Source organism: Lycium ferocissimum, chromosome 12 (assembly GCF_029784015.1).
Source record: "Lycium ferocissimum isolate CSIRO_LF1 chromosome 12, AGI_CSIRO_Lferr_CH_V1, whole genome shotgun sequence".
In the NCBI taxonomy this organism is placed as follows: Eukaryota; Viridiplantae; Streptophyta; class Magnoliopsida; order Solanales; family Solanaceae; genus Lycium; species Lycium ferocissimum.
In genome coordinates, this window is record NC_081353.1 from 30249331 (window position 1) to 30276370 (window position 27040).

Below are 27040 nucleotides of genomic sequence, written 5' to 3' on the forward strand. Positions count from 1 at the left end.
TTGGAAATACATTTGAGTTTAATTCTAGCAATCAAAACAAAAAAAGTTATTCACTTAGCAGTCGTGCGATACAACGAGAATGCTGCAAGCGTCACTGGGATGTATCAGTCTCAAAATTGGTGGCAAAAGCAGTAATAGAGGATTCTTATTCAGCTCTTCTTTTTGTTGTCCATCCTATAATGATACGACTTTCACGTTGATAGTTATCGTATTTCAAGAACATTAGGTGTATAATTTTATGGTGATCCGTATGCTAATATTGATGTTCTACATGCAACTCACTTTCTAGACTTAGCTACTTACTGTTGGAAACAAGCAGAGGCGGGTATTACGACCTCAAACATTTGAGTACAATTACCTTCCAATAAATGTGATATTTCTTGGGTAGCAATATCCGAGCATTGTTCATTTTCCAACTTCAATACTTGTGTCAACATTGGAGCTCTCTCTTCCCAGTTTATGCGATATATTTTTGCATTCTGGCATCAAAAAGGGACCATTGCCTGTTACATCATCAAGTGCCTGAAAAAATCTTATAAGAGGAAGCATTTGATGTATTGGTATATTTCTATCCAAACTTTTTCTATTAAATGTGTGGATGTCTTTTCCATTTTTAGCTATGTTTCTAATTGGAATCATTTTGCCACTACTTCCTTCGTATGGAAACAGCATTCGGTATCGGCTTTAAAACCTTATAATTTACTTTTTATTTTTGCAGATTACTTCGACGTGGAAGAAAATATTCAACTATTTCATCTTCAAAGGTTGCATTTGAGATTTCACATGGAAAATATCTTGAGATGGTAGACTTGCATTAGTTTTAGAGAATATCTTTAGTCTTTGAAACTCTTAAATTTGTGTAATTATAACTAAAGTCGAAGTACATAAAAAACTTTCATGATGATGCACGGGCATGCCTTACTACTTGACACCTTACGATTGAGCCTTGCCTCTCCTGTTCAACGTGATACTCCTTTCAATTCTACACCTGTGATACATGTGTGTCTTTCAAACTTCTACATATGTTTCACAAGTGTCATATGGCAATTTTTTAAAAGGACAAAAAAGAGGCAATTTTCTTTAGCAAGGGACAATAAACAATCCAAAGAAGATGATCTACGTGCAAAATATGAGGGCAGCATTTAATTATCATAACAGAAAGCCAAGAACTGAAAGCCAATTCATTCCCAAGCCACAGCAGCAATTGTCTTGTATCTTTTGTTTTCACAGTGCAAATAACAAAGATTGAAACCAATCTCAATCTGAGATTTTAACCTGAGTTTATAATCTAGTGATATCGAAGTACCACGTTAGGATATAATAATGTCTTAACTATAGCAAATATTTATGTTGCAGAGGCACAACTAGTTCTTGGTACCAATGTCCTTAACGGCATTGATCTGCTCTTCCCCCATTGCAGACATAACAGACAACACAAGATCCTTTCCTTCCTGGAACCCATCTTTAACCTACAAAACATAAAATGGATAAACTCAGTCACTGTATGAAATAAGTTAGAAGACAAGTTATTCGCCAAGTTGAAAGAAATATTATACCTGCTTCAGCAGATTTTCATCGGTGGGAAGCCTGAGGTCATCTTTGGTGTTTCCACTATCAGTAAGAAGGGAGACCTGAGATAATCACAACAATATTGAGAACACACTTAAAGAAAGAATCGGCAAAAGAAACTCCAGCTTTGGAAACAGAACTTCAAAGCTTAAAATTGAAAAATTGTTTCACATGAACTAGGCAAAAGAATTTGCCTCACTTTGATATGTATGTTGCATTCCACTATGCCTTCCCTGCCATTAAGACATTTGGTCTTACTAACACCTAAACAATGTAATTTCATAAATTTTACTCTGAACCCACTAACATAATGGGACACCAACCTGTTTCCACCATAGCATATATTCGGTCAAAAGAGAAAATGATTCAGATAGAAGTTTTTCTCGTGAAAAAACCGATTTAACCGAAAGCCTAGCCAAATGAGGCCTATTTAGTACTTTACATACAAGTAGCGAAGCTATAAAAACTTAATTAAGGTAGAACATTTCTTTTGCTAACATTATTCACTTTTTTTGAAGCAAGATTGCTGACATTATTCGAGTATCAGCTAGAAATCACTTAATCTTGAGCATGATAACCAAGGGAACAATTTGCTTATACTAGTATCCCTTATATATAGTACCTGTCAAGCAAACCAAGTCAGGTAGTTGGAGATTAGGCCTGTGTAATGCCTCGCATTGCAGCTACATTCATGAGTTGACTGTGTTTGCAAGCATTTGTTTCCCTATGCACGCACATGCCCAAGTGCGTAGGTGTGTGTGAGTGAGTGAGACAGTGTGTGTGTGTGTGTGCAACCTAGGAGGAGTAACGTGTCAAGTAATCCAACAGAGTTGTCTTGTAAAGGACGAATGCCCTTCGAACCTATGTTTTGAGTCTCCAAAAACGTTGCAGCGCCAGTGTCGCATCCGCCGCGCACCCAACAACATAGCTTCAAGCAAATCCAATGAAGGAGACTAGAATCCATCATAGCCACATAATTTGAATCACACTCTAATTCTAAAGGAACCTTATGCTAGAACAAGTGTATTCATAACTCAAGAAATCACTCACTGATATTCATCTAAACACCCACCCCCCCCACCCCCACCCCCAACTTCCTACCCAAATGCGGGGAAAAGAAAGAGAAAGAATATAGAAATGCACCTCTTATTATCATAAAGTTTAGTAGCATCCTCATGAAAATTCACATGACATCTATTCTACAAATTTTGTAGCCAACTACTTGGTAAAACATGTGAAACTAGGAAAACCTCAAATATGATAGAATACCCACAGGTTTTTCATTTAATTTTTCTTTTATAAAGGCTTTTTTGGTTAATGTTTTTTAATAAAGACATCGGAAAGGTGAGTAATTTTACATCCCAATTTCAGTGAAATAACAGAAATTACATAAGAAAATCAGAAACAACCACAAACATTTAAAAAAAAATATACAAAAAATAATTAAAACTATGTGATATTGTTTTCTTTTAATTTTTAGCTCCAAGTAGAGTAGAGTTGAGTGACCACTTCACATCAGTGGTAAAAGAAAACTTACAAAACCATCTTCAGAGATGTCAATAAGCTGATAGTCAGTACGATTAACATGTGGCACCTGAGAAGAGCATGTGCAAAACAAGAAAAAATCAAACTTTTGTTGCTGGTAAACCAAACATACAACAGTAGACACAAAAAAGAGGGGAAAGAAACACTTCATTACGTCACAGTTGTGGGAGGACGGAACAATATCTTCAAGTTTCTTTCCATTGAAAATGTCAATTGCCACAAAGTGACATTTAGCATGTCCGTGCTTGCCAGTTTTTGAAGTGGAAACCTCAACAACCTGCTCAACATTATCATATTAAAACTCAAGAACCTTCTTTGAAGGGCCAAAATTAGACTAGTAAATGAATATACAAGGTTGCAACAAAAACATAAATTCTTTTATAAAATAACTCAGTATTTTGGGCTCATACAATAGTCATACTGAACTTAAAATCTATAACTCCCTTCCCTTTCATCATTTTAAGGGATAGAACAGGCGGAAAGAAAGCAAAAGAATATCTGCAGATTCTGTTAATCTTTTAAAGTGCAACCTATTCAAATTACAGCACTTGCACGGTTTATTTACATTTAGCAGCTGAATAGTCCTTGGAAATTGGAATCCAAGGCTATCGTGCTAATTGATAAAAATTAATATCTGAATAAGTCTTCTACAGTTGGATTATTCAGTCACAAAAACCAATCCTATTCAGCAAATAGCATCTACTCAATAACCAGATTTATGAATAAGGTGACCTTTTTTTTTTGTTTCAAAGGACTTGTGACTCATTTCAATTAAAACCAAAGCAAGGAAAAGTACAGAATACTCTAATACTGACATGTCTAATTACCAAAAAGCAAAAAAACATACTAGCTGACCAATATATGCATACACATTAATCCAACCGATCACCTATATTTTAACAAAAAGTACTCTCTATGTCCCAATTTATGTAACACTCTTTCTTTTTTAGTCAGTCCCGAAAAAATGACATTTCTCTATATTTAGTAACAATTTAACTTTAAACTTTCCATTTTACCTTTAATAAGATGACTATGATTTATTTTACACCACAAATTTCAAAAGTCTTCCTTTTATTCATAAACTCCGTGCACGGTCAAACACCAATCACATAAATTGGAACAAATAGAGTAATAAATCTACTCAATCACGAATAAGAATTCAGATTTCACAACTTAAACACACCCTTTTTTTCCTTCTATCAGCAAATACATCTAACAATCAACTAAGAGAAGATCTGATTCAGAAAAACAACACAGGCAAAAGGGTTCATCAAGATCTGATTTTTACGCATACCCAATCCATAAAAACACATAAAGATTCATAAAATATGAACTAGCAAGCTGAATTTTTATTAAAAGATTAAAAAAAAAAAAAGACGGCGTTTGATTAAATTTATTACTATGTGACAGTGACACTCTTTCCTTTTTAATCGACCCCAATAAAATTGACACCTTTCTATATTTAGTAACAATTTCACTTTCTATATTTAGTAATTTAACTCTGGCCAATCAGATTCAATAGAAGGGGCAAAAGGGTTCATCAAGATCTGATTTTTACACACATCCAATTCATAAAAACAATCAAAGTTCATAAATTTAAACTAGAAAGGTGAAATTTAAACCAAAAAAACCTTGCAAGGAACAGCCTTTGATTAGATTTATTACTCCTTGTGTCCCAATTTATGTGACACTCTTTCCTTTTTAGCCAGTCTCAAAGAAAAATGACACCGTCCTATATTTAGTAACAATTTAACTCTGGCCAATCAGATTCACAAAAAACAACACAGACATAACAAGATTAAATAAAAGGGGCAAAGGATTCATCAAGATCTGATTTTTATGCACACCCAATTCATAAAAACACATAAAGATTCATAAATATGAACTAGCAACGTCAATTTAAAAAAAAAAAAAACTTGCAGGTACGGCCTTTGATTAGATTTATTACTCCCTATGTCCAATTTACGTGACACTCTTTCCATTTTAGCCAGTACACCTTTCTATATTTGGTAACAATTTAACTATAACCATAAGATTAAAAAAAAAAAAAAAGCATAAGCAAAAGGGTTCATCAAGATCTGATTTTTATGCAGACCTAATTCATAAAAACACATAAAGATTCATATTTAAACTAACAAGGTCAATTTAAAAAAAAAAAAAACCTTGCAGGTACGGCCTTCTATTAGATTTATTACTCCCCATGTCCAATTTACGTGACACTCTTTTCTTTTTAGTCAGTACACCTTTCTATATTTAGTAATAATTTAACTATGACCAATAAGATTCAAAAAAACAACACAGGCAAAAGGGTTCATCAAGATCTGATTTTTACACAAACCCAATTCATAAAAACACATAAAGATTCACAAACATGAACTAACAAGATCAAAAAAAAAAAAATTATTAAAAAAAAAAAAAAAAAAAACCTTGCAAGGACGGCCTTTGATGACTAAGTAACCATTCTTACGAATGGTACCAGCTTGTTGTGGAAAAGTTTTAGAGGCACCTGCATCTGCCTTTGACTCAAAATGGTGTTCCTCGTCCGACATGTTTTTTTCTCTCTCTAAAACTCTCTCTCTAGGATTATTTCTTTGCTATTTGGGGGAAAGAGCAAAAGGTACTAACACAAAATTTGAGAGGAGAGGTGACCCTTGTTTTTATTTTGGGAAAAAAAGATTTTAACCCTCTTTTGTACTTAACACCTTTTGTCATGTGTCACAATGGTTGGGCACGATACGATATATACCGATTGCCATATCGAAATTAAAATTTTTGATATTGCTATTTCGGTATTATGATATTTGATATGATATTTGGTATGTATTTTTTAAAAGTTTGATATTTGGTACGGTATTCGGTATTGATAGAGAAAATATCGAATATCATATCGAAGTATTTCATATAGTTACATATATAATTCATATATATACTAACAAATATATAATTAGTATTAGTACAAACTAATTATTTAGACGTTGGAATTGCTTGTACTTTCTTTTGAATAGTTTTGCATCTATAAGATGTTAGTATGATATAATTGATTGAAATGCCCTTTTTGTGTACCGAAGTATATATATCTTGATTGAAATGCCCTTTTTGTGTAATTGATTAATGAAGAGCATTACTTGTACTTTCTTTTGAATATTTTTACACGTGTAAGATGTTAGTATAATATACTTGAGACGTTTTTTGAATAGCCGAAGTCATAATTTTTTATTATATGTATATATGTAAGTCGCAGTCGAACAAATTATGGTTACCGAATTACCGTATCGCAAAATACGGAAACCGAACTTAAAAATACAGAACCATACCAAATTAATTTGGTATGGTAATGGTATAGTATTTTTAAGTACTGAAAACTGAAATTACCGAACCGAAGTTTCAAATACCGTACCATGCCAACTCCTATGTGTCACCCTATGAAACTTATTATTAGAGTAAAAATATATATTTTTAATATATACTCCCTCCGCTTCAATTTATGTGAACCTATTTGACTGGGCACGGAATTTAAGAAAGAAGAGAAGACTTTTAAACTTGTGGTGTTAAATGAGTTACGTATATTTTGCGTGGTTATAAATCATTGTATAAAGGTTAATTGTTTCCAAATATAGAAGAATTCATTCTTTTTAACAAGAATTAATAAGGAAATATGTTTAGATAGGACATGACCTTAGATAGGAGGCTATGGAGGACTCAGATTAGGGTAGAAGGCTAGTATACTATCGCACTAGTAGTCGCGGTTTTGATCCTCATTTTCTTGTCCTTTAATTCGTGCAACTATATGTTAGTCCGTGTACCACGATTATCGTATTTATCTGTGATAGCCACTGTTTCTGTTTTCTCATATTGCTCTATCATGACTTTTTCGCTTTCGTTAGTTTCATTTTCGCGTTGAACTTTGTTGCTCCTCGCTTATCCGACCTTTTCTCATCATGTTTTCTCTTGAGCCAAGGGTCTTCTGGAAACAACCTCTCTATCTTCCGAGATGGAGGTAAGGTCAGCGTACATTTTACCCTCCCCAGACCCCACACTGTGGGATTTCGCTGGGTATGTTATTGTTGTTGTTGTTTACGTAAATTGAAACAAACAGAGTATATATTTGGGAGTCTTCGGTTCAGTTATGCTCACCTCGATTTATTTTACGGTGCCTTAGATTAATTTTATGGGATATATATCTTAGTTATTTTTTCATTATAGTGTTGGGGTCGACTTGTGTGCACCTCTGCTGATTTTACGTGATATCTACTACCTGCCATCAGCACAAATACTAAGTAAATCCATCAACCAAGGCGATTTCATCAGCACAAATACCAAGTAAATCCATCAACCAAGGCGATTTAAGAAATCACCTTGGGGTGTTTGGTAGCTGGTTAGAGGTATGCATGTATTAGTAACACATAGATTAGTCATGAGAGAATCTATATGTATTATGTTATGCAGAGGTTAATTATGCACGAAGGTGGATCTAGGATTTAAACTTTAGGGGTTCAACCTTTTAAATTTTTTAGCATTCAACCATTATATTTTTAAAGTATAGGTTCATATCTACTATTTATTGTAATTATAATAAATTTTTACATATGAATTTATACCCCGCATCGAAAGTTTAGTTATAGTGCTCCATCCGCCTCTGGTTATGAAGGGTTTAGTATTTATATATTAGTTATTGCTTCTTCTATTTAACTTATGTATGTATTAGTTATGCGGGTTTCTAAATTGCATTACCAAACACCATATTAGGTGTGTTGAATTTTATACATAGAAAGAATGCTATCGAGCATGGTATTACTTATGCATGATTTACATGAATAACCTAACTCCTAACCAGCTACCAAACAACCCCTTAGAGCGAGATTTAAAAAAAAAAAAAATTGGGGATGTTCCTTTTAGTTGTGTGCAACTCAATTTTTAGTTCACTAGGCAGTTTGTCTGGACTTCGATTAATGTTATAGGGTGCTTGCTACCTTTGGATACTTTTCTTATTTTTGTAGTGTTCGGGTTAGCTTGTGTGTATCTCTGCTAATTTCACAGGATACCTACTATCTTTCACCAGCAGATATATCAAATAACTCCATCAACCAAGGCGGGAAGAAACCATCTAATACTTTTGCCTCCCGGAATTGTAAACCTAAAATCTTATGGATTTCAACCCACATGATTGAGCATACTCAGGTGGGAAACATAACATAAGGATTATGCTGCGATGGACGTAATTTACCATAACATAAGAATTGCAGTGAGATGAATTATTTTGTTCCTCCCTATTTAGAGATGAAAATATTTAGCCTTACTCATATTTGCATCCGATAAGTGCATGATATGTATCTATACATTTTATAAACTTCTCTTTCTTAATCATGGTTAATCAGTTAATATATATTATCGTATTATTAGATCATATAATCATGGTAAGCTGTTATGGTTCAGACCTTGGTGTGAATACCGAATGCAGTTAGTTTTTGCCCTTGATCAGAAATCTCAGTTTGAGTTTTGGGAACGAATACGAGAATATCAAATATAAAAAGATATGCTTACTGAAAAATTACAAGGATCAAGATTATAATTTATTAATATTCAAGGGACTAAAATGCTAATTTCCCCAAAAGAATTTGATATTGCTTTGAACAGCAAACAGTCCTATCAAAAAGGAGATTCTGACTTTATGACCAAATTCGTGTTGAAAGTTACGTGTAATTATTGCCTTAGCAATGGACATTTTAATGTTTTGTACGACCCCATGTAATTTTCTATCTTTGACTCTGTAAAGCCATCTTAGAATCTAATGTACAACAATTAAAGTTTTAAAATATTTGCAAATGTGTATATCAGAAAATTTTTACAATGGCAGAGGCGTAAGTATGATGTGATGTGTGTGGGAGTATTTAATTGAAATTAAATTGGGGGACCCATCACTTTGTCCCAACAAGCTTAAAAGAAAATAATTGACACTTGAAAAACAAAAAAATTAATGTAAAAATTGAAAACTAAAATGAATTTAGGATACTTTGGTATATATTCAATTTAAAATTGCTACATTCTGCATCCGAGAAGTTCAAAATTCTAGGTGTTATCAAAGTAGACCACAATTTAAGGGTGTGAAAAAACATTGGTTTAATCGATAAACTGAATCAAAGAAATGTTATTGGTTTATCGATATCAAGTTATTGGGTTAATAATTTTAAACGATTTTGTAATTTTTTTTTTTATTAAACTACCAATTTAATTTTTAAATTTTTATTAACGATTAAACCGATAACCCAATAAGGACATAAGGCCTTATTAAATTTACATTTTTAAGTATATTTCAGTATTTTTATGTGAAAGACACGGGAGGTCAAAACAGTTGTATTTGAAGACTTTGCTGGTTCAGTTTATCGGTTAAACAAGTTTTTTCACACCCCTAGAGTCAAGGTACTTTGATGGTACTTGAAATTTGGATTTATTGGGTGCAGAATGTAGCAATTTTGAATTGAATATATACCAAAAGAAAAAAAAAAGTCTAATAAATCTCTCAAGGTGTTTTTACTTTCAGAAATATCTTAAATTCATTTTTGATTATCAATTTTTACATTAAACTTTTTTGAAAGTGCCAATTATTTTCATTTAAGCTTGTTAACTGAATTTTTAAAAAGAAATTGAAAAAATGAATAATGAAACTGATGAATAACTTAAAGAATTTTGATCTGTATGTAATAGAATTAATTTTAAAATTGATGAAAAAGAGAAAATGAGAAAAAAAGAGGAAAGAGGAGAGAGAAAACTGAGGAGGAAGAAAAAGACGTGGAAAGAAGAAAGGGAGGAAAATGAGGAGCACAAAGTGGTGGGTCCTGTATTTTAATTTTAATTAAATACTCCCTCATACATTATGTCATATTTATGCCTCTATCATTGTAAAAATTATCTCTAAATATCCTTTTCTATCTTTACTTGTTCTGTATATTAAAAATAGTTGTTAATTTTTATTTGTTCAATTTGAAAAATCAAGAAATAATTTACCAATGCATACATATTTTACTCTTATCATTAATTAGTGGGTTGGAGAAAGTGGTTGCACAATTTTTAAAATATGTTTTTTTTTTTAATTTCAATCTTTAGATTACTTAGCAATAATTAGAAGGAATATAGTGAACTTGTCATTCTATTTTTGGCTCCTTAATAGGCATGTCAAATCAATACATGACAAGTAAAAATGGACGGGAAGTACTCCCTCCGTTTACTTTTATTTGTCCAGTATTCTAAAAGTAAATTTTCACTTTTATTTATCACTTTTAGCATATCAAGAGAAGATAATTTTTTTTCCTGTTTTACCTATAATATTAAACACTCACTTCAAATCATTTTTCAAATTCAATAAAAATTTGCACCTAATTAATATAGATATTGATAAATTATGACTTCATTTATTATTTTTGTGTAAGTCAAAAGTGAACAAGTAAAAGTGAACGGAGAGAATATATTTAAAAAATAAAATCTCAAGTTTCAATCTACGCTTAGAATTACATGTTTATTATGGTACTATTTCTACTTAGTTTAACTAAGAAAAAACAAATTGATTTGCGAAACTAAGACGATCAAGATAGTAGAGGGAACTTATCAAATATTTTCCTTGAAAAGTTATCAACGTAAATTTATTTCCTATTATTCAAATTAATTATAAAAGTTACATTACAAATCAACTACAGCAAATAATTTAGTGGAGGAATCTATTCCTTCTTTTTGCCCCCCTTCTTTTTATATATCCAAATGATGGGCATCTTTCACTAACTTTTTTTTTTTTTTTTTCTTTGTCAATTCGTTCAAGAATCTTGAAAATGACAACATTTATTTAACGTGTTTTTTTAAATGAGTACTGGAGAAAGAATGAGATGCCTCTAGTGAATGGACAGAACTAGTCCACATAGTGATGCTAGCTTTTAATTTATTTATTTTAGGTAAAATTCCTTTTTTCCATCTTCTTTTTGATAGACATTTATCTTATTTCTTCAAGTTGTTTAATTTTCTCTTAAAGACTGCCTTGTCTCAAGATTGGTTATTGTCTAACCTTGTTCAAAAGTTAGTTACGCCCGAACCAATCAATGAGTCATAGTTCAATGTACAATTCTTACTTTTAATTTTTTATTTATTTTCATTATAGTTTGTTTAATTACCAAATAAAATTAATAATTTTTATTTATTTATTATAGATGTATAAACATATTAAAATAAAAAAATATTTAATTTTTTTTTTACAGCTTCTCATAGATCGATTCGGGGAACTCACATAATTCAAATCAGCGCAATTTTTAGATGAGCTGAATTGAACATGTCAAGATGGTTTGAGTTAATAGATGAACATGACATTAACTCATCCAAAATTTTATGGGTGGTGCTCGGCGTATTTATATGGACTAATTTACAATTGATATGTATGGCTTTTTGCTGCCTAAAGATATTCTTTCACCCTCATAACTGGCTAGAATTGTTCAACTCTCTAACGAGTTATCTCCACCTTCGTATGTAAATAAGAGTTCAATTAATCAATACTAATAAAAATCACCGAAATAGTTGTTTAATTGAAAGAAAATGATTCCTATAAAATATTATCTCAGTCGAAAATCTCGTAAACTCTTTTGACATCTATGTTTGAACTTCAAACATCTATGCTTGATTTCGAACCTAAATTTTTGATGAAAGATCTACTCCTCTTCAATTCATTTAGGCAAAACGTGTGTTTTGTGAACTTGAACATTGCAAAAGCTTTAACAAGTCTAAAATATATTAAAAAGAAAATTTAAAACCTATTTTCAACTAGTCGGTATCAATATCACCTATATGAATCTTTTTTTTTCATTGTATCATATTTTTAGCTAAGTCTCTATTGATATTAAGAATTTGCAGATTTTTCGAGATAATTTTCTTCCATGTGATTTTAGGTCTACCTCATCCCACTTGCTATAATTTTACTCCTATTGATCGATGCATTTGTAGATCAACTCCAGACCATCTCAAGTGATCTTCTCGCATTTTATTCTCAATGTGCTCTACTTGCACCTTTTGGGGGAGGTGCATTTTTAATTCTATCTAATCTTGTAAGACCACACATTTATCGTAGCATCGCCATCTTGATAACACTCATCTTATGAAAATGTCGGACTTTGGCGGCCTAACATTCACTATCATATAACATTGCCTTATTGTTGTTCAATAGGACTTACGTTTCACTTTGGTAGACATTCTTTTATCACATAACACCCCACTAGCACCTATCTATTCCATTCATTTTTAATCATATGAGTAACATCTTCATCTATCATTCTATTCTCTTGAAACAGCGAGCCTAAATATCTAAGTGGCTTATATTTAGGTACCGCAATCTCGTCTAGTCTCACTTCATTTTCTCTCTTCTCTTGTTGACTAAACCTGGAATGCATGTACTCGCTCTTACTTCCACTTATCCTAAATCTAAGGTACTTCTCTATAAAAAAAAAAAATTCTAATTGATTAAATTGTTTTGTTTAAGACAATTAAGCTGGTAAACTGATCATCAGAGTTCCATTAATTAAATGACATTCCTACAGAGTTACTGGCGGACTAATATAATAAGGTATAAATAATATCACATGACATACATGAACGTCAATCCGTTGTAGTCTAGTTGGTTAGGATACTCGGCTCTCACCCGAGAGACCCGGGTTCAAGTCCCGGCAACGGAACTTTTTTATATTAGATAGTATTTTCCTTCGTCCCATTTTATGTATCATACTTTTCATTTTAGATTGTCCATTATGTATCATACTTTTTCTTCACATTAGACAGTATTTCCTCCATCATTTTATGTATCATACTTTTCATTTTAGATTGTCCATTATGTATCATACTTTTTCTTCACGTTAGACAAAGATTTCCTCCGTCCCATTTTATGTATCATACTTTTCATTTTAGATTGTTCAAAAAAGAATATCATACTTTCTTATTTAGAAACAATTTAACTTTCCTTTTGTGAGATAATTTATAGTCATACAAATATTTATAACTTGTTATAGATCACAAATTTTAAGTATCTATCTTTTTTTCTTAAATTGTGTATTCAACCAAACACGAAAAAGCTCATCACTTGCAATGAATACCATCTATAGTGAACCTGAATTTTCAAATAAAGATTTCAAACCCTCTGCTCTAAAATTCTCATAACTAGCATATTGAGCCACTTACATGATAAGAGAGGCAAATACACCAAAAATATAGGGATCAACTTTGACATTTTACTATAGCTCAACAAGAGTATAATACATCTTGCTACAATGGAATAGTGAAATGGCAGGAAAGTTTATCTTTTTTGCTTCCTTCAGACTCTATATTGTTTCAACTTCATTTTCCCAGCAGTTGTAGTAATGGTTTGTTCCATTTCAACTGAACCAGCCAGTACATATACATATACATATACATTGTGCTCTCCAATCTTATATCAATAGTGTGAAGGATGGAAATAATGGCGAAAACAGCAAAAACTAAGAAATAGTTCCCACAGCTTCCTTTTTCGCGGGGCTATAGCTGCCGTAAATGTAAGAGCCAAATCCCCAGAATGTAATAATCAAAGACAAGATCTTGAAACCACTCATAGGATCATGCAACAATATCACAGCTGCAATGGCTGTAACCGGTACTCTAACAGCGTTAAGGACACCGGCCAAGACAGTAGAGGAGAGGAAAACAACTGCAGTGGCTCCCAAGACTCCCAACTGAAAAGTGATAATTCCCCAAACGATAACCGAGTAATATGCATTTTTTCCGCCTTTGAACGTAGTTGCCTCGGATTTCATCCCCTGGAAACCGTCACTTATACCGAGTCCGATTGTTGTAAATATAAAGGCAAAAAGGGAAACCATGAGTTGCTGCTCAAGAACAACAAGGAAGGACCTTTTACCAAGTAATTTCACGAAAACTAATTCGGACAAGGCAAAAATAAGACCGTGGAGTGCAGATCCCAGTATATCCCACACAAAACCAATAATGTACTGACGGTCGGTGATATATCCGTACCTGGAAGGTGACAAAATTAGCCCACGAAAACATGACCCGCCCAACTCACTCAAGTGACCAGCTCATTTACTCAGACCATTTTAGTCCATCTAAAGTTGGACTGATATGTAGACCAAACTGACCATAGAAACCTTGTCAAAAAATCTTCAAAAAGACATCTTTATCATTTGATATGTTATATATAGACATAATAAAGGAAAAAGTATTTTTATTAGGTACTTAAAAAATTATAAAAGAACAAACAAAGAAATTAAAACTTGGTAAGAATTGGACGGGTTGGGTTATGACCCGCTTTTCAGCCAATTAACTTTTTTTTCGAGGGGGGGTCATTAAAACCCCAAATCTAGCCCAACCTGTCCATTTGATACCCCTACGTACCTGTCTGAACTAGAATCAAGAGCAATGATCGTCATGGCAGCAGTAATGATCACGATAGAATTTATAATTGATAGATTCATAGTGTTCTTCGCGAGAAGATATCCGAATAGTGCAGAAAACACCAGCGAAGTCGAGGCCAAAAGAGCAGCGGTCGATGCAGGCAGATAGGCATAGGCGTACGCATACATGAGGTTGTCGGCAGCACTCAAGAATCCCAATACAACATAAGATAAAGTTAGTTTTAAGTCAAGTGGCGTTGGGAACACTTTAAGAAAGAAGTAAGAAGGAATTAGGACGATTGCGATCAGAGGCCATCCTGCAACTGAAATCCATGAAATTATCCACTTGCTCTTCCCTCCATTTGCGAAATATAAACGGGACAAGAGGCTAGAAGCAGGGAACGCAACAAGCATCCCGATGCTACTACTTAGAAACAGAAGAATCCAGTGTGAAATCGGCTTGTTGTAATACATTTCACAAAGCCTGGTCCAATAGGCTGAGATATATTGCCTTAATGACTTTGGTGGCGGCCGCGCTTCATCCATTATTTCCTCTACAAGAAGCCATTAATCACAGAGAAATGTCAATTTTCAAAAAACGACATGAGGAAACGGCATTTGATCAGAGGAATGAGCCAAAGAATGGCTCATAAGTAGAAAGCAGAATTTATAATTGTGGTCTTCCTGAAGTGAGGATTTTTCAATGAATAACCACTTAATAATTAAGGACTTGGAATATATACAAAAAGAAGAAGATAAATTATGGACATTAAAAGTCAACAACATATTGCAATCTCAAGCTAAACTAACATTTCAGGTGATTAACCACTGCCAGAATGTGAAACTCAGGATGTGTTTGGTATGGAGGAAAATATCTTCTATTCCAATTTTCCTATGTTTGGTTGGTTAAAATTTTTGGAAAACATTTCTCTAGGAAAATTAGTTCCTTAAAAATAAAGAAAATGACTTCCCTAATGGGAGTAGGGAAAACAAGTTCCATACCTGGCATTCCAAGTTCATTGTCTCCTCCCAACCCTCCAATACATCCTACCCCCACCCCCATCTCCACCGCTACCACCACACCACTCCATCCCCATAGTATTTGCCTAAATTATATACAAATATTTTTGGGATAATATTTTTTGCTTACTTACCAAGCACCACAAAATAAGTGAAAAAGCCACTTATTTTCCAGGATTACATTTTATAGGAAAATAATTTCTTCATATCAAACACATCCTCAATATGTGCTCTTAGTGTATTGGACACCTATCGTTATCTGGTAAACTCAGAATTTGAGATTTCAGAGTTATGTATGCATAGCCATAGGTTCTAGAGGTTAGAAACTTTCTAGTTTCTACCAGACAACACAATGCTCAGAATAAGGAGAAGGTCCTCGAAGGGACATGACATTTGCGCCTTCACACTATGACTGCTGGTAAGTATTTGAAGTTGCAGAGTTTACCAAACTATTAACCGGTGTGCTGCACTTATCATTCAAGGCAGTGCCACTTTATAAACCTAAGGAGTACTTTCCATTCCCGCCTTTAAGCAAAAGGAAAAATAAGCAAAACCATACAGTTGGATTGCACATAAAATGCTCTAGTATCGACGAAATGACATTTTCTTAGCGAATTTGACATTAACTTGATCAAAGAGGAAAATACATATAACAGTCTTTAAGGCTGTTAACTTGATTTTTGTTTCTACAGAATGTCAAGTAACCAATTGAGCTCAGCAGCTTTCCGTTTCTACACCCATAGAATCACTATTTTCCTTTTTTTTTTTTTTTTTTTTTTTTTTTTTAATTTCTTTTCCTCGCTATCTTCCTTTTCCTATTTGCATATTACCATAAAGTCCACATCCTCCCATTTTCAATTTGCATATTAACCAATCAAGACATAAAGTCCATATCATCTCCAATTGGCATATGAACGCATAAAGTCCATATTTTCCTTTTTCCAATTTACACAGGGCCAGTAACACATTACTCCTATATTATACAAATAGTACACCCCAAGATAGTTCAGCTGCAAACACGTTCAGCGCGATCAATGTCTTCAGCTCTACCATATTAAGTGCCCAAATACTAGTTTTTTCAATAACCGCAGTTTTCGATCCAGCTTGTGCAAACCTCGACTAATTACATGGGGTACCTGCTACCACCCACTAACATAGGTACCGGGTAACTGTGTCTACCAAGGCTTGGACAAATGCGAAAAAATCACCTAATGTTTTTGAATCTGAGACCTCATGGTTCTTAATCTACTTCATTGACCACTAGGCCATACCCTTGGATGAAGCTATGTTGCCAGGACCCTCCAAAAATGTTGCAGGACCCGTGTCCGATCCTCTAAAAATGGATACATAGGTTTTGGAGGATCCGACACACACCCGTTGGTATTTTTGAAGAGTTCCCAGCAACACAAGATACAAGTGCTCGAGATACTAGTTAGGAAGGAAAAATCAGAGGCCTAAGATAGTAGCATAAGGAGAAAACACCATAAATAGTCCCTAAACTATGGGAGTAGGTCTAAAATGGTCCCTGAACTATACACTTACCGGATTTAGTCCTTTAACTATTCAAAAACTTATCAAATTTGGTCTCCGTCTATTTTTTTTATACAAACAACGTACAAACTCATAAACCATCATGAGATTAATCGTTAAACCATTTCTCAGACCTATATTTCTCTCTCCCTGCTTTCTTTTCCTCAAGTTCGTTATCTAACCTCAACTTTTTTCCTCAAGATCTCTCTCGCGTTTCGTAACCGACGGACTGCGTCGGTTAAAATCGACGAAAAATCGACCCGATAGATCGGTTTTGTTAAAAAAAAAAAAATTTAAAAATCGATGGTGTCATTTTAAAAACGATTCTCATAAACTCATGAAGGTTTATGAGTTTGTACGTCGTTTGTATAAAAAAATAGACGGAGACCAAATTTGATAAGTTTTTAAATAATTAAAGGACTAAATCCAGTAAGTGTATAGTTCAGGGACCATTTTAGACCTACTCCCATAGTTCAGGGACTATTTATGGCCTTTTCTCGTAGAATAAGTTTCCATTTTTTCCAAAAGTTAAGATAAAGTTCAGCAAGTATTTCCATTGTTCTATTTTGCCTCTACCAAATCAGTTGCTTTTTTTTTTTTTTTTTAAATAACCACTACCAAATCAGTTACAAAAAAACCATTAAAAAAAGATTCAATTATTTCCCAAGTTCACAATTTTTACATTAAACAGATAACCATAAATTCTTTTACAGAGCTTTATTGAACTCCCAGTCAGTTTCATAATTATAGGACAATCAAACTTATAAATAAAAAAGATGTCAATCTCTCCATAATCTATTAACTTCATTAATTGCACTTAATCTCTAATCTAAGCAGGTCAAACAATATGATACTCATATAATAGTCAAAGGGGGCTACAACAACAACAACAACAACAACATACTTAAATCCCACAATGTGGGGTTTGGACTCTGGAAGGGTAAAGTGTACGCAGACCTTACCCCTACCTCGGGAGGTAAGGAGGCTGTTTCCGAAAGACTCTCGGCTCAAGAGAGAGCCGAGAAAACATGACGAAAAAAGGTCAGATAAGTACAAGCTAAGTTGGTCAAAGCAGTATGAAAATGAAACTAAGAAAGCGAAAAAAGCCATGATAAAGCAGTCTGAAAAAAAAAAAAAAAGCAGCATCTAACACATATAAATAAGATAATTGAAGTACAAAGAAACAACAGATAGTAGTAGGAATCAAAGGAGAGCAAGACACAACACAAGTACAGTTATTCAACTCACAAGAAAAATACCCAAGTGCTAAAAATCAAAACTTTGAATTCACAATTTCAAGAACCATAGAAGCAGCAAAAAAAATTAAAAAAAAATCAATAATTTATCTTAAAAAATCTGAAAAATTTGAGATAAAAATTAAACTAACCCGGAACTGAAATAACCAATGGTTGATGCATGAACCCAAAATTTAGGGGATAGTGAATTAAGGAAGTTGAGTGGAGAATTAGCTTGAATTAATCGGGTCGGGTCAAAGAAAATTATGGGTCTGCCCCGTTTTCAACTGGGGTTCTTGAGATATATTTATACCACAAATCATAGTGCTTATTTTGGGGTCTACAAGTGACTAAATCACTCATTTCAAGTTGGTTGGTGGTGTTTGTTGTGGATTTAAATTCAATGATTAGTTAAAAAATCTTTAAATAAAACATGCTAAACTCTGATGGTTGTTTCACGTGGTTCATTCCAGCACGGTGTTATTGTATTAATGAACACAATGTTTAGATAGACTGTATCGTTTGTTGTGGTTTAATAACATTTGTATTGTTTGGTTTGGTTGTATGATACTGTATAATAACTTGTAAGTTTACTAAAATACCCTTAACTCTTAATTAGAAATTAGTTTATATATGTTAATAAAACTCAGATAAAGGATAAAATAGAAACATTAAAAAATAAGTAGGTGGTGGATGGGGTTGGGTGGTGGGGGTGATGAAGGGGTGAGTGGTGTGAGGTGGATGGTTGTGGGATGAGGGTGGGAGTGTGTGGTTGTGGGGTGGGGTTGGGTGGTGGTGATGGGTAGTGAGTGGGGGTGGTGGAGGGGTGGGTTGTGTGAGGTGGGTGGTTGTGGGATAAGGGTGGGTGGTTGTGGGGTCAGGGTTTGGGTTGGGGTGCATGGTTGTGGAGTGGGTTGGGTGGTGGTGAGGGGTAGTGGACAGAGACGAATGCAGAATTTAAATTTTATGAGTTCAATTTTAAGATTTATAATATCATACCACATAATTTTAAGAACAATACATATAAACATAATTTCTTGGAAAACTATACATTAATGAACCACGGAAAATAACCATCCAAACAGGGGGTAAGGGGACAAGCAGCATCGGAGCCACCTTTTTCAAAAGGTAAATATATAGAGTCAAATATTATTATAACATTTTGATTGTTACAATAAAATGTTATTATTGAGAACAAATAATATAATACAACGTGAAAGATCGGTTCAATAGAAAACATGACTATTATAGTGAAATGTCTGTTCTAAGGAGGTCTAACTGTATACTCACTATGTTTCAATTTGTTTGTCTTACTTTTCTTTTTAGTTTGTTTAAAAAAGAATGTGTCAGTCATTTTTTGGCAACTCTTTAATTCCAACTTTCCACATACTTGACATATTTAAGACCACAAAAGAATATTTTGGTTTTGGTACATTTCTACATATCTTTAACGGAAACGGGTTATATTTGCCTTTGTACTCTCACAAATAAGTTATATTTGACATTCGTGATACCTCTTCGACATATTTGTCCTTACAATCCAACTTTATGGTCATTTTTACACTTGTACTCTAAAAAATAGCCATATGTACCCCTATTTCGTTAAATCCCTATGTCCTACCTTAGTTTTCCTACGTGGCGCCTACGTAACATATTTTTTTTTTCTAAATTAAATCTGGTCACCATTTTAATTATTTTAACCACCCAACCCGATTAAGCTCGACCCACAAATTGATATACTCTTACTCCCTTCCATGACCACAATCAATGCACCTTCTTTGTACGTAATATACTCCTACTTCCTATTTTATAGTACAAGGATAAATATGGTCGTAAAGCTGGATGGCAAGGGCAAATATGTTGAAAAAATAGAACGAATGACAAATATAGCTTACTTGTGAGAGTACTAGCGCAAATCTAACCCTTTTCCTATCTTTAATTTAAGACTATAAGATTTAAAAGTTTTCTCTACTTTCTTAAATTTCGTGTCAAGTCAAAACCAGACAAACAAATTGAAATGGAAGAGTATATTATTGAATCTTTGCTTGTTTTACTTTTTTATATTTTAACTACCTTTGGGGGAGATGCCAGTTTTATCATCGCCGATATTTATATCAAATCATACTATTTTGTTTGAGTCATAAATTAAGATGAGATTTTCCATCAATTTTAGTCTAGTAGTATGAGTTTATAAGAAGACGTCATCACACATTAATTTGGTTGATATAAAAACCAACTGCGAGTAAATTTTAACCAAAAATTAAACGTGTTTTGCGTTTCTACCTTTATTTCTTACTCCAAGTGCTAGAAGATGATTTGAAAAAAGAGCTCTACGTACTTTAGCGGGTTGGTATCAGTTATTTCAGCCTTTTGATTTGCATATTTTCTAAAATGTGTGTTTTGATGTGATAAAGAATGAAAATATTTTACTTCAATAAACGTCGAGTAGGTCAATTTTCAACTATTTTATCAGGCAAAAATATACATGCCATATGATATGAAAAGTAGGTGAAAAATGAAACAGCGAGGTACTAGTATTAAAAGTTGAAAATGATATTTATTTGTGTGATTGGAACAAGTGATATCGAGAAATAATTGAGATACTTATGTTAGTAGTGGGTTTAATTTTAAGAAGTAAAAAAGGATTCACCAAATAGGATTGTGGTGGGATAAATAGGATCTCTCCACATTTAACTAAAGGTCTCGAATTCGAGCCCTGAGTATGGAAAAAATCTTGTTGGGGAACACTTTCTTCTTAAATAGGCCTTACACGGCACGAATTCAAATTAATCGGGATCACAATGCGTATAATGGACACTAAATGAAAAAGAAAAAAAAAAGTAAAAAAGGATTCAATCTATGTATTGTCGAATTCTGCTCTTCCTCAACAAATCATACGCAGCACGAAACTAAATTAATCACAATGGAGTAGACATAATAACTAAAATATATTATAATATTTGAAAAATCATAATCAATTAAAAAATTACTTGACTAACTATATTGTATTATCACTATTATAAATAAAAGACACTTCCAACCTTTTATTGATAGTAGTAATACCCCAATATTATGGTGTGTAGATAGAATTCTTTCAGTCTTAATTAGAGGTCTCAGATTCGAGTTTTGGATATAAAAAAAAAAAAAAAACATAAGAGGAAATATGAGAAGGAGCGTTTTCCTTTTAAGTGGACCTTTACGTGATGCCAACTCAGATTAATCGAGACCCAAAATAAATATTGGACACTGAGTGAATAACCGTCACCAACCGTTAATTATTACTGTTCCTGCCTCACCCTTCATCTTTACCCCCTTAATGAAATTGTCACCAATTGTTGAAATTCACTACACATTCAGAAGTGATCCTATCAAAAATAGTTAAAATTGCTCTATATAACTTTTATAAAATAATACAATAATAGTTATCTTTTAGATTGTATTAGTTTAGACCTTTAAATACTTTTGGATAGTACTTTCTGTACGACGCCAACCATTAGTAGCTACAAAATGTTTTCCAAGAAATAGCTTATTGTTTTTTAAAAAATACATTGTGATTATCAGAACTTGTTTGAGACTTTAGCGAATTTATTGTTGTAGTTGTTAAGTTTGATCAATTTTAAATGACGTCCAATGCTGATAAATGTATATTTGGAAGTCAAAAAAATTTAAAACTTTAAAAATACTACAATTTTGACATTTTTATATTAAGATCTTATTAATTTATGTGGTTTGTGGATACGAGGCATGTCCTTGAGCTTATTAATTCAATTCCTGGCAAGTCTTGTTTCTCTCTTTCCCTTATGATGATTCCCTTTCTCTCGAGGCATTTTCTTCTTTCCAAAAAGCGAGTGTGAAATGATGTGTCAAATAAATGCTTTTAGATGCTAACCAATTATTTCTTAATGAGAACAATCGCATCACTATGTGATTTTGTTTGACTCATAACAAAAGTGATGCTAAAAGGAAGATTCTCGAATTACCAAAAATAATACTGCAACGATATGAGCCTAAAAATTATTGTGGACATAAACGGAGCAAGAATTTGAACTTTATGGGTTCTAAATTTTAGGATACCAATATCAAGAGTTACTAATTGGACTCTGAAATTAAATTTTTGTACTTATGTAATCAATTTCTTAGTACAAATACAGAGAATGAGCTACAACTACTAATTGAGTCTGGCCGAATCCATACCTCGGCTTCTAGTTTCCTGAACAAGTTTTAAATCTTATGCAGACAAGGCTATCTCAGTGAATCAATCTTTTTCGCCACATCGCGTATAAGGAGAATTGAACCCCCTCCGCTGCTGGCGAGCAGATATATAATGTGCTGCCCCTGATTGTGGAAAAAATAATCCAAGAGTTGAAAATACCACCACCACCACCAACAATAACATAGAAGTTAAATGAGTAAGAATGAACCTTGCATGTTTTCAAGTTTGGCAAAATTTAAATCTTATCAATGCCACATTGAAACCATAAAAGTTATTAATAGCTAGCTCTTCAACTAAATAACTGCTTAAAACAATGACAGATCCAACTAAAACATAAATTGAAAAAACAAAAACTATAAGTTTATACAATCTATACTATAGCATTCAGAACTTTGCTCTTAATTCATGTTTTTGTTATATATGTCATTGTTTTGAACATCTAAAATTCCAGAAAGAGTCAAGATAGTTTTTTTCCTATACTGTTAAAGGTCCATGACTGCTGGCAATGATGTAACTTTGCCTTGTTGATCTAAATATAACTGATGGATCCCTATCTTCTTTACTAGATTTTCTTTACCCAACTCGACGACTTCCATCTTTTCTCGGCCTTGCATCTGGCCATCAAAAGGACTATGTAAGTAAGATACGTAATATACACACGATATTTCTGTGTCCAACGGGTATTACATCATCGTAAGGCCAGAGGATAAATATAGGCCATTTATCGGCGATACCACAGGACCAGGCTTCTGGATGCCTAGATGAGGGTTCATTGACAAAGTTGCGAACAAACCAGAGAATCATTCCCAGAAACTTGTACTTCTTATTATGTGCTGGCATAGTGAAGCAGACAGATGACGTTGTTACTTGATTGTTGCACCAATCTGGAATCTCATTGCGTTGGAGATAAATTTCAAACTCCTGCTTCATCAGAAGAAGACATAAGACTATTACGATACGAGTAGGGATGAGATAGAGAGACCGGGGGGGAGGGGGAGACTAACCAGATTGCGATATTTTACGATGCGAGTAGCATTTGTTGAATGGATTCTGCAGAGAACTACAAGTAAGCATGTTGACCAACTCTATGGAAGGGAGGTTGTCCAAATCTGTAATCTTGACCAATTTTTTTGCAATTTGCAAGCGAAAAACTGTTGAGATATTCTAAATGTGATAGTGATGGGGTTGTTATGAAGATTCTCACAGTCGTTCAAACCCAAGAACCTCAACGATCGTAACTTAGAAAAGCCAAAGGGAAGACAATGGAAACTATTGCCACTCAAATCTAAATTTCTCAAGGAGGATAAATTCCTGATACCCATAGGAATCGGATAAACCACAATATGTAAGGCTTAAATCCAAAAGAAAAGTTGACAAGGATTGTATGGTACGGAATCTTCTTCCGGAAAAACTCCTTTTGGCCTCTATATTTCGACCTCCCACTTTCAAAAGTACGAGGTCTCTTAGCATTTCAATAGATCCAGGCAATTGTTTTATAGCCGTACCAACTGCAGAAAGATGCTTTAGACTTAGAATATCACCAAGGTCAACTAGCAGTGTTTGTACAGATGAGCACCTACTAATGTCCAGGAATTCAAGTGATTTTAGCTTGCATATGCTGCTTGGAAGATCCGTAAGTTTTTTGCAACCATCCAAATCTAGATCAATCGGTCCGTCCAAATTTCCTATTGATTCATGGATCTTCGTTAGCCTTGAGCAACCACCAACTCGCAAATTTTCAAGACTTCGTGAATCATTGAAGTTTGGTGTTCTTCTAAGGCGCTTACAATCAGAGAGATCCAGCTCCTTCAGACTTTTACAACACTAAAAAGTAAACCAAATATAAAATCAAGCAAGATTTCCTTTCACTAAAGTTGAAATAACAAAGACACATGAAAGCACACAAGGGTATGGCCTAGTGGTCAATGAAGCGGGTTGAGAACCATGAGGTTTCAGGTTCTAATCCGGCAGAGATAAAAATACTAGGTGACATGGTATCCCGTGAAATTAGTCGAGGTCCGTGCAAGCTGGCCCGGAAGCCACTTTTTTTTTTTTTTAAGTAACAGTACACATCAAATTGTAAAATGGAGTAACGAGCCTGTAAATTCAAACCAAATTCTTGGATATTGCTCTCTTGTATATCTAAAACTACAAGTTTCTCAGCAGGAATATTTGATGGTGTATATTTTAAAGGACATCGTTGCCAAGACAACCATCGGAGCTCCTTGGACAACAGCTAAAGATCTCCACTAATATGTAACTCATCGATTTTAAGCACCCTAAGATTTTTCATTTTCTTGAATACTTTGGTGCTCAAGTCCAAACCATTTATCGCCTCTGAATCGACCACCAGTACTTCTACCTGTTCAGAACCCTATATTTCAATAAAAAGAATAAGTGCCTTAAGACCATGTTAAAATCCCAGATATTAAGAGAGGAAAATGCTCTAAACAAATTGAAGGTCAAACAAAGAGAATACAATATGTACCAAGAAAAATGAATTTACACATTAAATCCAACTAGAGGATGTAAGAAATTTTAAAATTGCTCTAAGATAAGACACTTTTAAACACAAGCCAATAACTGCATTCAAAGAGAATCAGTATCAAGAATAAAAAAGCTCAAACAAAGAGGACATATCACTTCTAGAAATTTGATGATAGTACCAAAGAAATGACAGAATATATATTTACTAATAACTATAGTTTTAGAAATAATAATGCTTCATAAACGCCTATGCAACACTTTTCTATAGTTCTCATGCCTGATTTCCAGTACCAGATACAAGCATAGAAATTTAATAATAACAGAGTTAAACAAAATAAACAGAAGGTAAAATGATGAATTAAAAAAAGAAATTTAAAAAATACAGAGTCAATCAACTTTAAATAACTAATCTTAGAAATGATATGGTCTATGACCATAAGTATGTCACTCATTAGAATTTATTAAGAAATATGCTATCAGCATTTGGATAATTGTTAAATAGGTGATTTTAGTTGGTAAGTTTGCCTTTGATAGTATGAGATTAGACTTAAGCAAATGCTCATTTATAGTTTAGAATGGTTGGTAACCAACTAAAAATAATTTACTAACCAGAAAAGAAGCACAAATGAAGTGAACTCTTGTGGTGACAACAGACAATATAAGCAAAATAAACTATCAAATTAATTCCAAAAAAAAAAAGAAGCATAACCAAGATAAAGATCATGAATGTACTGACTCTATTTCCTTGTAGAACATCACGGACTTCTTGAGGATTGAACAATCAACTCCGTTTTTCAGGGTCTCGGGGTGATTCCATGCGAACGATTTTGTTATCAATCTGTATTACGAAACAGTAACTTAGCAATATTTCCAGAAATCAGTAACTTTACAAAATCAGAAAGTATAAACCAATGTAAAACAGAATCTGGAAAAATAATCAGAAAGAGTATACGAAAATAATTTTTTTTTTTTTTTTTTTTAAGGAACCGAAATCCAGCCCACTGAATGCACAGTGTGTCCTTAAGGAAATTATTCCCCTCAAGTACCCGAGGTTGAATGTGGAATATTTCCTCCCAGGATAGAAGGATTTCACTCACCGGTGTGTTGGTACCAAAAACTCCGATGTCAGGCGAACCACTTAATGGCAGTATATCACACAGAAGCAAACTTTTAAGAGAGTAGAAGAATAGAAGAAAATCAGAAAATTCGTAAGGAAAAATTCTGAGGATCAACAGAATATATAGCCTGTTTGGGAAAAGGTTTGCAACTTTTCAGAAAAGTTTGCAACCTTTCAGAAAAATGTCGCGGGTCAGGATCTTTAATTAATTAATTATTATTATTTAATTAATTAAATAATTAAAATTAAATGAAATTTGGTCCAAAAAGATTATCAATCAATCATCCGAAGCCGAAGCCGAAGCCGAGCTGAGCGACGACGAGGGGAGACCCTTTTCTTGACCCTTTAGCAACACGAAGGAGTGCTTCTACTTTTAAGTAGGAGAACTTTTCTTTCCACTACCTATGAGGGACAAATGCTTATTTCATAAAGAAAGAGGGAACAATTCATTTTTCCCTCCACTTCTTTTCCCTCCATTTCCCATTCAACCTATCAATTAAACCCAACAATCTCCCACATGAATGGGGAATGGCTATAAGATGAAGGAATACACGGACAAGTGTATGATATACAAGTAGATTAATTGCATCTGGATAAGTAGGGTTCCCTTTGAACTTTCTGTAGTGAACTTATATCGGATATACTCGATCAATCGGTAGATGTGATATCTTTGAACCGTCGAACTTTGTTGTATAACTAGACAACATAAGTCACACAATTAACCCTCAACCATTTATGGTTCTCACGGTTGTGTTCGTTTCAGCCATGAACACCGCCTGGTTTCGTGAATGCATAGAGAATGGGCCTTTACCATCATTCCCCTTGAAGCGGCTTATACTTCACACTCACATAGGTGATTTCTAAACGTGTAGTCCTATAGACACACTATCTGGTCATATTCTGCCAGACTTAGATAATCATT

General features: G+C 33.6%; 2 protein-coding genes, 1 long non-coding RNA gene and 1 other non-coding gene across 4 annotated transcripts; 1 reads left to right on the forward strand and 3 right to left on the reverse strand.

The window, feature by feature from the left end:
- Positions 1-1119: 1119 nt before the first annotated feature.
- LOC132039730 (eukaryotic translation initiation factor 5A-2) lies at positions 1120-5739 on the reverse strand. The gene is made up of 5 exons (XM_059430245.1): positions 5541-5739; positions 3269-3391; positions 3107-3163; positions 1557-1631; positions 1120-1469 (listed from the first exon to the last, which is right to left on the reverse strand). The coding sequence occupies exons 1-5, from the start codon at positions 5661-5663 to the stop codon at positions 1365-1367; spliced, it is 483 nt and encodes a 160-aa protein (XP_059286228.1). The 5' UTR covers positions 5664-5739; the 3' UTR covers positions 1120-1364.
- Positions 5740-12739: 7000 nt separating this feature from the next.
- Positions 12740-12812, forward strand: TRNAE-CUC (transfer RNA glutamic acid (anticodon CUC)). Its single transcript has one exon. It is a non-coding gene; the product is annotated as a tRNA-Glu (tRNA).
- A 527-nt stretch (positions 12813-13339) lies between these two features.
- On the reverse strand, positions 13340-18692 carry LOC132039863 (probable purine permease 5). Its single transcript, XM_059430400.1, has 3 exons — positions 18454-18692; positions 14518-15070; positions 13340-14139 (listed from the first exon to the last, which is right to left on the reverse strand). Exons 1-3 carry the CDS (start codon positions 18482-18484, stop codon positions 13608-13610), a joined length of 1116 nt encoding a protein of 371 aa, XP_059286383.1. The 5' UTR covers positions 18485-18692; the 3' UTR covers positions 13340-13607.
- A 3858-nt stretch (positions 18693-22550) lies between these two features.
- On the reverse strand, positions 22551-25829 carry LOC132040433 (uncharacterized). Its single transcript, XR_009410686.1, has 3 exons — positions 25738-25829; positions 23519-24888; positions 22551-23435 (listed from the first exon to the last, which is right to left on the reverse strand). It is a non-coding gene; the product is annotated as an uncharacterized LOC132040433 (long non-coding RNA).
- Positions 25830-27040: the final 1211 nt, after the last annotated feature.